Source organism: Trichosurus vulpecula, chromosome 7 (genome assembly GCF_011100635.1).
Source record: "Trichosurus vulpecula isolate mTriVul1 chromosome 7, mTriVul1.pri, whole genome shotgun sequence".
Classification (NCBI taxonomy): Eukaryota; Metazoa; Chordata; class Mammalia; order Diprotodontia; family Phalangeridae; genus Trichosurus; species Trichosurus vulpecula.
In genome coordinates this window covers 52,401,358-52,419,034 of record NC_050579.1, presented here as the reverse complement: position 1 = coordinate 52,419,034, position 17,677 = coordinate 52,401,358, and the positions used below count along the sequence as shown (strand labels likewise).

General features: G+C 39.1%; 1 protein-coding gene across 1 annotated transcript in view; it reads left to right on the top strand.

Annotated features, from left to right (window-relative positions):
• Positions 1 to 515: 515 nt before the first annotated feature.
• The window catches only part of CD2 (CD2 molecule), a 40,579-nt gene continuing 23,417 nt past the window's right edge, over positions 516 to 17,677 (top strand). Inside the window, exons 1-3 of the mRNA XM_036768708.1 lie at positions 516 to 676; positions 993 to 1,301; positions 2,827 to 3,081. Of these exons, the coding sequence (XP_036624603.1) occupies positions 616 to 676; positions 993 to 1,301; positions 2,827 to 3,081 (625 nt within the window). The 5' untranslated portion in view covers positions 516 to 615. The remainder of the gene's footprint in view (positions 677 to 992; positions 1,302 to 2,826; positions 3,082 to 17,677) is intronic.

The following is a 17,677-nucleotide window of genomic DNA, read 5'->3' as shown; positions in this document are numbered from 1 at the left end:
AAGCACTCGGCAAACTCTACATAAATATTGGTTATTAGTAATATCATTCACAAGAGCAATAGGAGGCCATTCCTCTGTTATTGAGGGGTTTACAACTGGGCTAAGGACACTATTTAAAGATAAGAAGCCACAAAAACAAGTAAGTCTCCGGTGGGTCCCAGAAGTGTAATTTCTAGCACTCAAGTACTTTTAAAACAGATCAAATCTTGTGAGGCCACAGTGCCCCCTTTAGATCTATTTCCTGCTTGCGTGAAAAAGGGGGAAGGAGCAGAAAAGGGGAGCGAGAGGGGAGAATGAGCTTTGAAAGCCCTTGAATTCCCTAAAGCCTGCCCACAATCCTGCTGTTTCCCTTTACCGAACATTTGAAGGCAGTTTTATGCTTAGAGAAATCTTTTTCTTCCTTTGTACCCACAGCAAGCTTGGCATCCTTCCCCTGGTCTCCACCCTCCCATCCCCCAATCCCCACCCAGCCGAATTAGAATACTGTACATTGTGTAACTTGAACTCTTGAATACAAATGTAGAAGAAACAGAAAGACAAGCGGTCCTATTGGAGAATTGCCACTTCTCAGTTTGACAAATTTTTGGTAACCCAAATTGGAGATACCTTCCAAAGATGAACTTCCTAAGTCACATTTTAGTCATCTACCTGCTTCTTTTGTTCTTTTCTCCGAGAGGTAAGTGAATTGTTTGGATCTCTGATGGTTCCTCTGTCTTCCTGCATTACTTCGAGGAGCTGCTTTTAAAACATCAAATTTCTGAGTGTAGGAATCTAAGGGGATTTGAAATAGTTTCTCTTCCTTGTGGGAACATTCTCTTGCACATTCTCATCTTCTCTTTCTTTTAAGAGCACTGGATTAGGAGTCAGAAGACCCACAGTCTAGACCCAGTTCAATCGCTTGTTCTTTGGCTCTGGGACATTTTGGGGACCTGATCTCTTCGATGGTTCTCCAGTATCTGGTGATTCCACAATGTTTCTGCTTTCTTTAACAGGTGCCATGGCAGAAAAGAATGTTGTTTGGGGTATACTGAATCAGTCCATCTCTTTGGACATCCCTGATTTCCTGAAGGACCAAGCTGATATACGGTGGTTTAAAGGACCAACTATGATCGCAAAAGTAAACCGAAATGGAGTTACTTCCCATTCTTCTGGGATAAATAACACAGTCTATGAGATATTCACAAATGGAACCTTGAAAATTAAAGATCTGAAGAAAGACTCTGAGCAAAATTACAAGGTGTCAGTGTATCATAAAAATGGAACAAACGTGTGGGAGAAGGAATTGACTCTGCATGTGATGGGTGAGTATTCCTTTTCTCTGTCTCCTTCATTGGTGGTTGTCCATCAGACAGTCAACATTTCTATGGCCTCTCCCTGGCTAGGGATTCTAATGATGGACTTCTTAGTGGAGAAACAAGTGGGAGGCAGATAAGGTTTTGACTATGAACAGATGCCGTGGCTGAAACTTCGAGTCATGTACTTTATGAGGAAGCTGTCTTCTGATGACCTGATTCCTGATGTGCTCTCCCCACTCCCCGTTCTTGCCTTGCTCTCTTGTTTTTCCCAAGTCCTCAGTAACCAGATCCCAGACTTCTACATGAGGCAACTCGTCAGCTGCAGGAGGAAGATAGCAATGAAAAATGAATGGACTTCCCTAAATATCCCCAGACTTTACGATTTCATCGGCATAGGGAAGTGCTAGTGTGAAGTACCCTATGCCAATGAAGACTGTCCACTCATCTATATTTGATAGTCTCACAGTTGCTGTAAGTGTCTTGTCTAGGGTTGCAAACTCAGTGTGAATCAGAGGCAAGACTTTTTTTGGTGGGGGGAGGCAATTGGGGTTAAGTGAGTTACAAAGGGTCACACAGCTAGTAAGTGTCTGAGGCTGGATTGAACTCAGATCCTTCTGACTCCAGATCTATTCTCTATCACCTAGCTGAACCAGAGGTAAGACTCGAATGTGGGTCTTGCCAGCCCTCTCTGTTATGACACAATGTCTCCCCAGGATCAAATAATCTCAATTAAAAGACCTTGTAGGTCACTTAGCTCAATCCCTTACCTGTGGTATGGATTCCTTCTATAACCTCACTAATACATGGTCATAGAACCACTTCTTACATACCGTCAGGGATGGAAAACTCATTATTTCCTGAAGCATCCTGTCGTATTTTCTCTCTAGGACTTCTTGCCCACCCTTTCCCTTCTCTTTCCCCTCTCTCCCTTTAATAGTACAAGGTAACCTCTCTCTTTACATTTCCGCTCTCAAAGCACCTTTGCCTTCCCCAGTAATCATAGGAAGCAATCTTAATTTTGAGCTAAGTCAAAATCTTAATATAGATATACATTCACATTCTAGTCAACTTTTCTACCTTTTATGCCTTGGGAAATATTTATTCCTAAATGTTCCCACAGGACTGTAAGTTTCATGAGGAAAATACTGGTTTAACTAAACTTTTCATCTCCCACAGCACCCACTCCAGTGTTCTCAAATTTAATTAAACAAACCTTTATTAAACACCCATTATATACAAAGTATAATGCTTGGTGCAGAGGCTACAAAGACAAAAGCAAACGATCCATTTCCTCATAGAGCTTACACTCTATTGCAATGCAGCAGGCATATTTGTTGAATGGGATGGAATTGGAATGGCCTGTCACCAATAGGATTTTCATACCTGGCCATGGCCTGAGAGGCACATCCCAGGACCTATCCTGGGGCCAACTTTGCTTTGAGTCCATGTGGGCTACATAAACTAGAACATATTTTCCACTCAGGAATGTTCTCAATGTAAATGGAACTTTTAATTTGTTTTCTTTTAAAAGAGGCTGTTTCAAAGCCAGAAATGACATGGAACTGCACTGATGGAAGTGTCACTTGTGAAGTTCAGAGTGGGACTAATGTCGAGCTGACCTTGTTTGAAAATGAGACACAGCCTCTGAAGATGGGGACCACGAAAAAAAATGGAATGAGGCTCAAGTACACCTGGTCACAGAAGCACCCCCCACTAAGGGAGTTCAAATGTGTGGCAAAAAACCAAGTCAGCGAGGAGTGGACTGTGGGCCAAACCTCCTGTACAGGTGTGTATTTGGCAGTGGGGATGAATTAGCCATGTTCATAAGAATCATAGTAACTGTCATTTATATAGTTTTAAATTTAAATGTAAATGACAAAATGTAAATATAAATATATAAGTATATATAAAAATATATACTTTTAGATGAGTAAAAACAATTTCTAACAATCTGACTTGAACCTTATAACAATCCTGTGAGATAGGTACTAGAGATATTATTATCTCCATATTATGGATGAAGAAGTAGAGACTTAGAGGTTAAGAGTAAATGTCAGAGGCAGGTTTCAAACCCAGGTCTTCCTGACTTTGCAGCCAGACTACTGCACTAAGACTTATTTCTCTTTCTGTAGTCTTCTATCCACCATGCTAGGCCAACTTGACATTTTTTCCCTTTGATCTACACCTATGCCTCCTGATGAGGAAATTTTATCTATGTAGATCAATGGCTATTCTGTACTTTACAATTTTTTTAAAATTCAATTTTATTTTATTTTCAGTTCTCTAGATTGCCCTCCCCCACTAATTGAGGAAGCAAGAAAAACAAAATTGTAAATGCGTATAGTCAAGTAAAACAAATTCCTTCAACAACCATATCCCCTCAAAAAAAGGAAAGAAAAGAAAAAAGAAAAATACACTTTAATCTTCATTGTGAATCCACCAACTTTCTATCTGTATGGCATGTTTCATCATGAGTTCCTTGGAATTGTGGTTGAATTCAGAGTTCCTAAGTGTTTTGAAGTTGTTTTTCTTTACAATATTCTGTCTCTTATAATCTTTTTTAGTTTAATTTTTATCTCTCTTATCTTTCTCAAGTACATGTGACAATTTTAATATTTGTTTTTCTGAATTCTGAGTTTCAAATTTTCTCCCTTCCTCCCCCGGCCATCCTTTGAGAAGGCAAGTAATTTGATGTAGATTATACATGTGAAGTCATGCAAAACAAATTTCTATGTTGTGAAAGACACAGAGGAAAAAAAACCCAAGAAAAATAAAGTAAACAAAGTATGCTTTGACCTGCATGCAGACTCCATCACTTCTTTCTCTAGAGGTAGATAAGATTTTTCATCATAAGTCCTTTGGAATTGTCTTAGATAATTGTATTGCTGAGAATAGAGATGTCATTTGCAATTGATCATTGTACAACATTGCTGTTACTGTGTACAATGTTCTCGTGGTTCTGCTCATTTCATTTTGTACCAGTACTTATATGTCTTCCCAGGTTTTTCTGAAACGCTCCTGTTCACCATTTCTTATAGTACAATAGTACTTATAGTACAATCATAATCATATATCACAACTTGTTCAGCCATTTCCCAAGTGGTGGGCAACCCCTCAATTTCTAATTCTTTGTCACCACAAAAAGAGCTGCTATAAATATTTTTGTATGTTTAGGTCCTTTTCCTTTTTCTTTGACCTCTTTGGAATACAGAGTTAATAGTGGTATTGCTGAGTCAAAGGGTATGCACAGTTTTATAGCCCTTTGGGCATAGCTCCAAATTGCTTTCCAGAATGCTTAGATCATTTCAAAACTCCACCAAGAGTGCATTAGTGTCCCAATTTTTCCACATCCCCTCTAACATTTGTTATTTTCCTTTTCTTTCATATTAAACAATCTGATAAGTGTTGGGTGGTATCTCAGAGTTGTTTTAATTAGCATTTCTTTAATCAGTAGCTATTTAGAGCTATAGGTAGCTTTGATTCTTCTTTTGAAAACTTCCTGTTTATATCCTTTGATTACTTATCAGTTGGGGAATTATTTGTATTCTTATAACTTTAACTCAGTTCTCTATATATTTGAGAAATGAGGCCTTTATCAGAGAAACTTGCTGTAAAATTTTCCCAGTTTCCTGCTGTCTTTTTAATCTTGGCTGCACTGGTTTTGTTTGTGCAAAATTTTTTAATGTAACCTAAAATACCCATTTTAGCTTCTGTACTGCTCTCTGTCTCTTGTTTGGTCACAAATTCTTCCCTTATCCATGTATCTGGAAGGTAAAATTTTTTGTGCTTCCTTAATTTGCTTATAATATTACTCTTTATATCTAAATCAAGTACCCATTTTCACCTATATTGATATGCTGTGCAAGCTGTTGGTTTATATCTAGTTTCTGTCAAACTGATTTCTAGTTTTCCCAGCAATTTTTGTTAAATAATGAGTTTTTGTCCCAAAAGTTTGGATCTTTGGCTTTATCAAACACTAGATTACTATGCTCATCTACTACTGTGTATTGTATACCTAATCTGTTGCATTAATCCACCACTCTATTTCTTAGCCAGTCCCAGATTATTTTAATGATTACTGCTTTATAATTCATTTTGAGGTCTGGTACTGCTAGGCTACCTTCCTTCACATTTCTTTTTTCATCAATTTTCTTGATATTCTTGACCTTTTGTTCTTCCAGAGGAATTTTGTTATTTTTTCTAGTTCTATGAAATAATTTTTTGATAGTTTGGTATGGCACTGAATAAGTAAATTAATGTAGGTAGAATTTTCATTTTTATTATGTTGGCTTGGCCTAACAATGAGCAATTAATATTTCTCCACCTGTTTAGATCTGACTTTATTGGTTTGAAAAGTGTTTTGTAATTGTGTTCATACAGTTCTGGGGTTTGTCTTGGAAAGTAGACTCCCCAGTATTTTATATTGTCTGCAGCTATTTTAAGTGGAATTTCTCCTTCTATCTTTTCCTGCTGACTTTGTTGGTAATATATACAAATGTTGATGATTTATATGATTTATATATATAAAATAATATCCTGCCACTTCGCTGAAGTTGTTAGTATTAGTTTTAGTAGCTAGTATTTCTAGTACAGTGTTGAATAATAGTGGCAAAATGGGCATCCTTGCTTCACCCTTGATCTTATTGGGAAGGCTTTAGTTTGTTCCCATTACAGGTATTGCTTGCTAATGGTTTCAGATAGGTCTTACTTATCATTTTAAGGAAAGTTCAATTTATTCATGCTTTCTAGTGTTTTTGATAGAATGAGTGTTGTATTTTGTCAATGGCTTTTTTCTCTATCTATTGATGTAATCATATGATTTTTATTGTTTTTTCATTGATATGGTCAATTATGCTGATAGTTTCCCATATATTGAACCAACTCTGCATTCTTAGTATAAATCCCATCTAGTCATAATATATGATCTTTGTCATATACTTTTATAATCTCTTTGCTAGTATTTTATTTAAAATTTTTGAATGTATATTCATTAGGGAAATTGGTCTATAGTTTTCTTTCTCTGTTTTTGCTCTTCCTAGTTCAGGTATCAGCATCATATTTGTGTGATAAAAGAATTTGGTAGGACTCCTTCTTCGATTATTTTCCTTAATGGTCTATATAGTATTGGAATTGATTGTTCTTTAAATATTTGGTAGGATTCATTTGTGAATCCATCTGGTCCTGGAGATTTGTTCTTAGGGAGCTCATTTATGGCTTGCCCAATTTCTTTTTTTAAGACAGGGTTATTTAAGTATTCCATTTCCTTTTCTGTTAAATTGGGCAATTTATATTTTTGTAAACGTTTATCCATTTCATTTAGATTGTTAGATTTACTGGCATGTAATTGGGCAAAATAGCTCCTAATGATTGCCTTAATTTCATCTTCATAGGTCATGAATTTACCCTTTTAATTTTTGATGCTAGTAATTTTGTTTTCTTTCTTTTAAAAAAAAATCTCAAATTAACCAAGGTTTTATTTGCTTTCTTGGTTTTTTCATAAAATCAGCTCCTAATTTTATTCAATAGTTCAATGGTTTTCTCACTTTCAATTTTATTAATCTCTGCTTTGATTTTCAGGATTTTCAATTTCATGTTTAATTGAAGATTTTTAATTTGATCTTTTTCTACTTTTTAAATTTGCATGCCCAATTCATTGATTTGTTCTTTATTTTATTTAAGTAAGCTTTTAGAGATATAAATTCCTCCTTAAGTACTGTTTTGGCAGCATCCCATAAGTTTTGGTATGTTGTCTCATTGTTGTCATTCTCTTTAATGAAATTATTGATTGTTTCTATGATTTGCTTTTTGACCCATTCATTCTTTATTATTAGATTATTTAGTTTCCAATTAATTTTTAATCTATGTTTCCATGGCACTTTATTGATATAATTTTATTTCATTATGGTCTGAAAAGGTGCATTTAATATTTCTGCTTTTCTGCATTTGGTTGTGAGGTTTTTATGCTCTAATACATGGTCAGTTTTTGTGATGGTGCCATGTACCACTGAGTAAAAAGTATACTCCTTTCTAGCCCCATTCAGTTTTTCCCAGAGGTATATCATATCTAAATTTTCTAAAATTCTATTCATCTCCCTGGCTTCTTTTTTGTTTATTTGATGGTTAGGTTTATCTAGTTCTCAGAGAGGGAGGTTGAGGTCCCCCACTAGCATAGTTTTGCTGGCTATTTCCTCCTATATCTCATTTAACTTTTCCTTTAAGAATTTGGATGCTCTGTCATTTGGTGCCTATATGTTTAGTATTGATATTACCTCATTGGCGATGGTACATTTTAGCAAAATGTTTCCCTCTTTATCTTTTTTAATTAGTTCTATTTTAACTTTTGCTTTGTCTGACATCATGGTTGCTACTCCTGCTTTTTTTTTAAACTTCATCTGAAGCATAATAGATTCTGCTCCAGTCTTCTGTTTTTACTCTGTGCATGTGTCTCTGTTTCATGTGTGTTTCTCGTAAAAACATATTATTGGATTCTGGTTTTTAATCATCTCTGTTGTCCATTTCCATTTTATGGGTGAGTTTATCCCATTCACATTCACAGTTATGATTACTACGTATTTCCTTCCATTCTGTTTTTTCCTGTTTTTGTCTCTCTGTCTCTCTTTATCCCTCCCTCTCTCCCCTTCTCCCCCCATCCCTCCTCAAAAGTCTATTTTACTTCTGACCACTGCCTCCCTTACTCAGCTCTCCCTTCTATCAATCACCCTTCTCTTATCTCCTTCACCTTCTACTTCTCTGTAGGGTAAGATAGATTTCTATGACCAACTGAGTATGCATGTTATTCCCTCTTTGAGACAATTCTGATGAGACTAAGGCTCAAGTGTTTACTGCTGCCCCACTCCCCTCCACTGTAAAAGCTATTTTTTCACATCTCTTATATGTGAGATAATTTCCTCCATTCTATCTCTCCCTTCCCCTTTCTCCCAGTGCGTCTCTCTTTCTTATCCCTTAATTTTTTTGGAAATCATTTTGTCATAGTTAACTCACACTTGTGTCCCACGTTTTATATGCTCCTTCTAATTGCTCTAATGATGATAAAGTTCTTAGAAATTGTGAGTATCATCTTCCCATATAGGAATGCAAACAGTTTAGCCTTATTGAATCCCTTATGATTTCTCTTTCATGTTTAACTTTTTATACTTCCCTGGAGTCTTCTGTTTGATTGTCAAATTTTCTATTCAGCTCTGGCCTTATCATCAAGAATGCTTGAAAATCCTCTATTTAACTAAATATCCATTTTCCACTGAAGGATAATATTCAATTTTGTTGCATAGTGATTCTTTATTGTAGTCCTAGCTCCTTCACCCTCCAGAATGTAATATTCCAAACCCTCTGATCCTTTAAAGTGGAAGCTGCAAAATTTTGTGTGATCCTGACTGTAGCTACACTATATTTTGAATTGTTTCTTTCCAATTCCTTGAAATATTTTCTTCATGATCTGGGAGCTCTGGAATTTAGCTATAATATTCCTGGGAGTTTTCATTTAGGGATCTCTTTCAGGATTCTTTCAGTAGATTCTTTCAATTTCTATTTTACCCTCTGGTTCTAGGATAACAAAATAGTTTTCCTTGATAATTTTTTAAAAATGATGTCTAGGTTCCATTTTTTAATCATGGAATTCAGGTAGTCCAATAATTCTTAAATGATTTCTCTTTGGTCTATTTTCTAAGTCAGTTATTCTTCCAATGAAATATTTCACGTTTCTTTGGACTCTGTTTTATTGTTTCTTGATGCCTCATGGAGTAGCTTCCACTTACCCAATTCTAATTTTTTTTAGATTTAATGATTTTTTATTTGATATTTTTTAGTTTTCAGCATTGATTTCCACAAGATTTTGAGTTACAAATTTTCTCCCCATTTCTCCCCTCCCCCCACTCCAAGATGGCACATATTCTGATTTCCTCATTCCCCAGTCAGCTCTCCCCTCTATCACCCCCCTCCCCCTTGCCCCCATCCCTTTTCCCCTTATTTTCTTGTAGGGCAATATAGATTTCTATGCCCCATTGCTTGTATATCTTATTTCCCAGTTGCATGCAAAACAACTTTTTTTTGAGCATCTGCTTGTAAAACTTTGAGTTCCAAATTCTCTCCCCTATTCCTCCCCACCCACTCTCCCTAAGAAGGCAAGCAATTCAACATAGATCACACATGTATCATTATGCAAAACACTCCCATAAATAGTTGTGTTGTGAAAGACTAACTATATTTCCCTTCCTCCTATCCTGTCCCCCTTTATTCAATTTTCTCCCTTGACCCTGTCCCTTTTCAAAAGTGTTTGCTTTTGATTACTTCTTCCCCTTGTCTTCCCTCCCTTCTGTCGACCCCCTTTTTATCCCCTTCCCCCTACTTTCATGTGGGGTAAGATACCTAACTGAGTGTGTATGTTATTCCCTCCTCAAGACAAATCCGATGACAGCAAGATTCACTCATTCCCCCTCACCTGCCCCCTCTTCCCTTCCAATGAACTGCTTTTTCTTGCCACTTTTATGTGAGATCATTTACCCCATTCTATCTCTCCATTTCTCCCTCTCTCAATATATTCCTCTCTCATCCCTTAATTTTAATTTTTTAGATATCATCTTTCCATATTCAACTCATCCTGTGCCCTCTATGTACATGTATATTCCCTTCAACTACTCTAATACTGAGAAAGGTCTCATGAATTACACACATCATCTTCCCATGTAGGAATGTCAGCAAAACAGTTCAACTTTAATAAGTCCCTTATGATTTCTCTTTCTTGTTTCCCTTTTCATGCTTCTCTTGATTCTTGTGTTTGAGAGTCAAGTTTTCTATTCAGCTCTGGTCTTTTCACTGAGAAAGCTTGAAAATCCTCTATTTTATCTAAAGTCCATATTTTATGAGCATTATACTCAGTTGTGCTGAATAGGTGATTCTTGGTTTCAATCCCAACTTCTTTGACCTCTGGAATAGCATATTCCAAGCCCTTTGATCACTTAATGTGGAAACTGCTGGATCTTGTATTATCCTGATTGTGTTTCCACAATACTCAAATTGTTTCTTTCTGGCTGCTTGCAGTATTTTCTCCTTGACCTGGGAATTCTGGAATTTGGCAACAATATTCCTAGGAGTTTTCTTTTTGGGATCTTTTTCAAGAGGCAATCAGTGGATTCTTTCCATTTCTATCTTACCCTCTGGCTCTAGAATATCAGGGGGCAATTTTCCTTGATAGTTTCTTGAAAGATGGTGTCTAGGCTCTTTTTTTTGTTCATGGCTTTCAGGTAGTCCAATAATTTTTAAATTATCTCTCCTGGATCTATTTTCGAGGTCAGTGGTTTTTCCAATGAGATAGTTCACATTGTCTTCCATTTTTTCATTCCTTTGGTTCTGTTTTATAATATCTTGATTTCTCATAAAGTCACTAGCTTCTACTTGCTCCAATCTAATTTTTAAGGAGGTATTTTCTTCAGTGGTCTTTTGGACCTCCTTTTCCATTTGGCTAATTCTGCCTTTCAAGGCATTCTTGTCCTCATTGGCTTTTTGGAGCTCTTTTGCCATTTGAATTAGTCTATTTTTTAAGGTGTTATTTTCTTCAGTATTTTTTGAGTTCTCCTCTAGCAAGTCATTGACTTGTTTTTCATGATTTTCTTGCATCACTCTCATTTCTCTTCTCAATTTTTCCTCTACTTCTCTTACTTGCTTTTCCAAATCCTTTTTGAGCTCTTCCATAGCCTGAGACCAATTCATATTTTTCTTGGAGGCTTTTGATGTAGGCTCTTTGACTTTGTTGACTTCTTCTGGCTGTATGTTTTGCTCTTCTTTGTCACCAAAGAAAGATTCCAAAGTCTGAGTCTGAATCTAGGTCCGTTTTTGCTGCCTGTTCATCTTCCCAGCCAACTACTTGACCCTTGAGCTTTTTGTCAGGATATGACTGCTTGTAGAGTAGAGAGCACTTTGTCTCAAGCTTTAGGGGCTGTGCTGCTATTTTCAGAGCTACTTCTACACAGCAAGCTCTGCCACACCAGTGCTCCTTCTCCCCCAAGAAGAGCCAATCGAGACTGAGACTCAGATCCAAGCAGGCTCTGCACTCTCTCTCTGCTCTGCCACTTAGTTCCTCTCACCTGGTGGGCCTGGGGCCAGAAGCAACTGCAGCTGGAGCTCTGGAAGCAGCCCCCAAGCTGCACCACTTCTGAGCCCCTGGGCTGGGCCTGACCATGCACTCTTTTCACTCTGTTCCAGCAGTATTTCCTACTAACTTTCTCTGTTGTCTTTGGCATTTGTGGGTTGAGAAGTCTGGTAACTGCCACAGCTCAATGATTCAGGGCCCTACCACCTGTTCCACCCAGTGCCTGGTCTGGTTGGTCCTGGCATGGCCCACACTTGGCTGTGCTCCACTCCACTCCCAGCTCCGTGCAATAGACCCTTCCCAGCAACTATCCAGGCTTTCTTGGGCTGGAACCCTGCTTCCCTCTGTTATTTCATGGGTCTAGAATTTGTTCAGAGCCATTTTTACAAGTGTTTGGAGGGACCTGGAGGAGAGCTTAAGCAAGTCCCTGTTTTCTAGCTGCCATCTTGGCTCCACCCCCCAATTCTAACTTTTAAGGAATCATTTTCTTAAGTGAGCTTTTGTCCCTCATTTTCCATTTGGTCAATTATGTTTTTTAAAGAGTTCTCTTCTGTGGATTTTTTGTGCCTCTTTTACTATTTGACCAATTCTGTTTTTTTAAGATGTTATTTTTTGCCTTTTTTTTTTTTACCAACTTGTTGACTTTCTTTTCATATTTCTTTGCATCATTTTCATTTCTTTTCCCAACTTTTCCTTTACCTCTCTTATTTCATTTTGAAAATCTTTTTTAAGCTCTTCTAGGAATTCTCTTGTTGGGTTTGTGTCCAATTCACATTTTTTCTATCAGGCTTTGCTTGTAGCTGTTTTTACTTGTCTTCTTTTGACTTTGTCTTGCTCTTCTCTGTCACCAGAGTAACTTTTCATGGTTGGGTTCTTTTTTCATTGTTTGCTCATTTTTTCCAACCTATTTCTTGACTTTTACCTTTATATTAAAATTGGGCTCTGTTCCCAGTGTAGAGGGGCCACTGTCCCAAGCTTCCTGTTTTTCATGCTGCTGTTTTCAGCACTACTTCCAGGGGTCTGTGAATTTTTAGTGTTTCTGAGATGATATGATCCAAGGACATGTATGGTCACTGCTATCCTGGTTTGTGCTCTAGTCTTTACCCAGGAAGAGACCTTGTTCTACTGTAGCCATAAGTGTTGCTACTCCTCTTGGCCCTGAAAGTATGACCAGGTCCATTGCTCTCCTGCAGCCACTAGTGATATTGTTCCTTTTTACCTTGGAACTGAGGCCAGGGTACCTGCTCCCTTGTGAATGACCATAAGTACTCCTCTCTGCCTTGTAACTATGACCAGTGTCCCTGCTCTCCTGCAGCCAATCCTCTTAACCCTTGAACTGCAACCAGTGGCTGCATCTGGGCAATGCAGCAGGGTCCTGAACCCAGCTGCTGCATAAGATCCCCTGTAATCTTTCTGATCATTTGTCTGACCCCCTTACCACTTGCACGCTGAGAGCTTCCAAAGCTGCTGCTAGTGCTGTTGCAGCTGCCTGCTGCTAGCATTGCCAGGACACACTGTTGTGCTCCTCGGTGACTACCACCCAGGTATGACAGACCTTTCCTGCTGACCTCCTAAGTTGTCTTGGGCTGGAAAATTGTTTTACCCCAACCTTTTGTTGTCTCTTCCACTCTAGAATTCTATTCGAGGTGTTATTTTAAAGTTGTTTGGAGGAGAATTTGGGGGAGTTCAGGTGAGTTCTTGTCTCTATTCTGCCATCTTGGCTCCACCCTTTTACCCCTCCTGGCATATTGCCTGGCATATTGAGAGGATGAGTGATATGCCCAGGGTCACACAGCTGGTTTGTGTCAGAGGTAAGATTTGAACTCAGGTCTTCCTGACTCTGAGATCAGTCCATAATCCACTATATTATACTGCCTTTTTGCCCCAAAAGACAACGTGCCCAACCCTCTGGAGGTGTCAGTTCTAATCAATAAATTGATCAACAAGTGTTTTTATTAAGTGCCTGCTAGGTGCTAGACACTGTACTAGGTTCAGGGGACACAAAGACAAAGTAAAATAATCACTGCCCTCAGCAAGTTTCCATTCTATGGAAGGTGATTGATTGATTTGAGCATGACCATGCTCCTGTCTTAGACTATCATGTTGCCTGGAATATGAGGTGAAATAGGGAAAGATGCAAGGAAAATGGCTCTTTGTCAGAGGTACCAATGTTGGAAATTCCCCGCAGCACTCAAACTAACAATCAGTCTAAGAGTTGTCTCTCCCCAATCACACCCCGTTTCTCTCCCAAAGAAAAGATGGGTAATTAAAAACATTTCTTTGGCAAGTAATAGCAACTTATACTGGAAGTAGGGATAGAACTCAGCTGCTTCCTACTGCATGTCTTTGTTGATTGTCCCAATTGTTAGTGCTACTTCCTAACCCCTCTCCCATCTACTTTATCCATGGTGTCCCTAAAGACTTCAGTAAAGTTTTAAACATTCTTTTAATCCCACCCAGACTTTTGGGACATGTGTTGTACCAGGAGCAATCAAGATAACAAAGAGCTAAATTCTAGGAGTCCTCTTACCATATGGGAAAATAGGGTGTGGACATAGGTAAAAAAGATCTGCTTCTCATGGAGGCAGATATAGAACATAGTGACTTGCTGATGGCCCAAGGGACAAAAATCTTTAGGTAATAGGAGAAGAAGAGTTCTTTCCTAGCTCTTTCTTCTAGGTCACAAAGTGAGGACATTCGCTCTGACATGATTCAGTAATCACTGCCTCTCTCAGATCCCATCCCCCACCCCCAGCTTTGACAGAGCCTTAGTTACTGGGTACCCATGGAGAATTCCTTGGTATATCTCCAGCAAGGTGCAACTGGCACCTACGTGTCTAACTCATGGACGTGGCTCCTTGAGACAAAAGTCCATGTACTGTAATCCCATCAAGGAGATGAGACTGGGGGAGACTTATCAGATTGAGCAGGGGTTATTGTGTTCAACCTGTAGAGTATTCATGTTGTATATACTTCATATGTACTTTATGTGAGGCAGCTAGGTGGCACAGTAGATAGAGTGCTGGGTCTGGAGTTAGAAAAACCCAGGTTCAAATCCAGCCCCAAACACTTGCTAGCTGCGTGACCCTGTGCAAGTCACTTACCTCAGTTTCCTCATCTGTCAAATGAGCTGGAGAAGGAAATGGCAAACTACTCTAGTACCTCTGCCAAGAAGACCCCAAATGGGGTCATGAAGAGTCAGACATGACTAAAACAATGGAACAATGACAACTTATTTGTATACTGGTTGGTTTCCTCTAGATGAAATGTAAGTTCCTTAAACATAGGGGCTTTCACTTTTGTTTGCATCCCTTGAGTGCCTGACATATAACTTTTTGAGTTGGATGAAATTGAACAGAAGACAGGCAGAAGCCTCTGGGACCCTGGGTACTATTTAACATTTTTATCAGTGGCATGGCTGGGTGGCTTCTCCAGTTTTCAGATGATGCTGGTCTACGAGGGAGAGTTAATATGTGGATGACAGAGTCAGGATCTGAAAGACCTCAATGAGCTAATCTAAGATGAAATTGAACAGTCATGAGTGGCGAGTCTTACTCTTATTTTCCAAAAGTCAACTTCACAAGAATGAGGCTGGAGGAGGCCTGATTAGACCACAATTCAGGGGGTGGGAGTGGGGTACTGATATGCAAATTCGGTGGCCAAAAAAATTAAAGTGGTATCAGCCAACAATGAAAGAAGCCACATGTCCAGGACTAGGGAGGAAGGAGTCTGGTTGTGCTCTGCCCTAGTCAGATCACATCTAGAGTATTACGTTCAGTTCTAGAGATCATGTTTTGAAACACACGTTGACAAGCTTGAGGGTGTTAAGATGAGGGTTTCTAGGATGGTGAAATTGAAGGCATGTCTTATGAGGGTCAGGTGAAGGAGTCTAGAGAAGAGCAGATTTAGGGGGGAGTGTGATTGCTGTGTTGAGGATCTGAGGGGCTTTTGTGGAGAAGATAGATAAGTCTAGTTCCACTTAGCCACAGAGAGCAGAACCAAAAGCATTCCCTTCATTTTATGCCCAAGACTAAGGTCCCATAAAGATTAAGTGACTTGTCCAAGGTCGTGCAAGTATTGTAGCTCTCATAGGGGAGATCTTGGTGGGGCAGCAGAAAGAACGTTGGATGGATCAGGAATCAGAAAGACCTGAGTTCAAATCCAACCCTGGATATTTATTAGCTATGTGAACCCTACACAAGTCCTTTAGTTTCTGTTTGCCTCAGTTTCCTTTTCTGGGGAACAATCATAGCACCTACTTCTCAGGGCTGCTGAGAGGATAAAATGAGATAATATTTGTAAAGTGCTTTGGAAACTTTAAAGGGCTATATAAATGCTAGCAAAGATGATGATGATGATGATGAAGGATCTGTCGATCAGTACGAGTTGATCGATTGGTTGATAGAGTCTTTCTTTATTGGAGGTCTTCAAACAAAGTGGAGATGTCTGCTTGTTGGGTGTGCTGAAGGAAACTGCCCCCAAGAGGAAGGAGGAGAGATGCAGGGGGAAAAACATCTTTTTTTCCACTTCTTTTCAAAGAAAAAAGGGGGGAAAATGGGAGGAGAGAAAACTAATTTAGAAAAACTGATTGAAAAAATCTGATCTGATACTTCATGTTTCACACCAGTGGACCTCACCTCCACAAAGGAATTGAAGGTGTTGAAGGGTAGATTCTTATTCAGATCTGGGTTGGACCAGATGGCCTTCGAGGTCTCTTTCAGCTTTGAGAGCCTATTATTGTGTGAACACTGGGGCTAATGGACTCTAGAGAGGAGAGGATGAAAAGAGCTTGGCAGACCATCCTTTCTTCTCTCCAAGCAAAAGAAGACAAGAGTCAGGCTCCAAAAATAAATGATGAAAGTGTGTGAGGGAATTTGGGGGAGATCGTTGGCTGACAGTGGAGCTGTGCTCCTCCTTTCAGAGTTGCTGAGGAGATATGATAAGAGGAGGTCAGCCTGACATGGCTTCCCAGCCAAGCCTGTATTGCAAAGAATTGGACATTTTTGCAAGATGAGTCAGAAAAAGTCTTTTGTCTCAACCCGAAGTACTTTTAGAGAGGTTATATGCTATAGTGGACAGAAGACTGGGCAAGAAGGGAAGGCATAAATGGTAATTCGAGTTTTACTTCCTAACTTAGTGCTGTGACCTTGAATAATAATAGTATGACAACTGATTTATATGTGTGTATGTATATGATGCTTTAAAATTTATAAGGTACTTAATATATTCTCATTTGAGCCTCTCAACAATTCTGGGAGGGAGGAAGGTATTATAGTTATCGTTATCCCCATTTTTCAGACAAAGAAACTGAGAATGAGCAGTGTTAGCTGATTTGCCTATGGTCTTCCAAGCTAATAAGTGTTAGAAGTGGTATTTGAGCACAGGTCTTCTGGACTTCAGGTCCAATATGTCAACCTACCTCTCCAATCCACTTCTTCTCATGAGGCTTCAGTTTCCTTATCATTAAACTCAATCAAGGGTCCAGAGGGTAGCATGCTTGCCTTGGTCTGGATTTTAGATTACTCTCTTGGCTGCCAACAAGAGGGCAGAGAGGCAGCCCAGGTGAAATTCCTTCGACTTCAATGAGGGTCAATAAAAGGATCACATCATCAACCTCTAATTTTCCCTTCCCCCTATATCACTAAGGTGGCTGTAAGTTACCTCTACTCAGCTCTGTGGCTTTCTTTCAGCTTCACTCAACTCTTATTTTGACACTTCATCCTGGCACAGAAGCCACTCTGGGTTCTTAAAAGCTAATGTATTAGCAGGACTCTGGCCTCTTCCTACATGCTGGAAAAGGCTAAGAGTCCAGGCTCAGCAATGGAGTATATGTATGTGAGATATAGACCAGCCTAACTCAGGGAAGAAGGCTCAAGACCCAAAGGATTACAGCCGTGACAGGAACACAAAGCTTTGGAGTCAGAGCACATGGGTTCAAATACTATCTCTTATGCTTACTTCCTGTGTAGCCTTTGGCAAACTATTAGACTTCTCTGGGCCTCAATTTTTTTTATGTGTAGAATAAGAAGGTGAGATTATATGGCCCCTGAGGCCTCCTCCAGATCTCCATTTATGATCCTATAATTGGCTCCCTGAGGGTAAATTTGGGGAGAAGGGTCTTTAATTCATAAAGATTATCTACCCTGGAAGGCTTGGGACTGGAGTGAGTTCTCCCTCACTCAAAACTTCAGTATATGGTTTCCCTCCAGAGGCTGCCGTTCAGGTTCATCTTAAACGTTGGATGCATTTGAGGAACCTGAGGTTTGGGGCTGAGTTATAG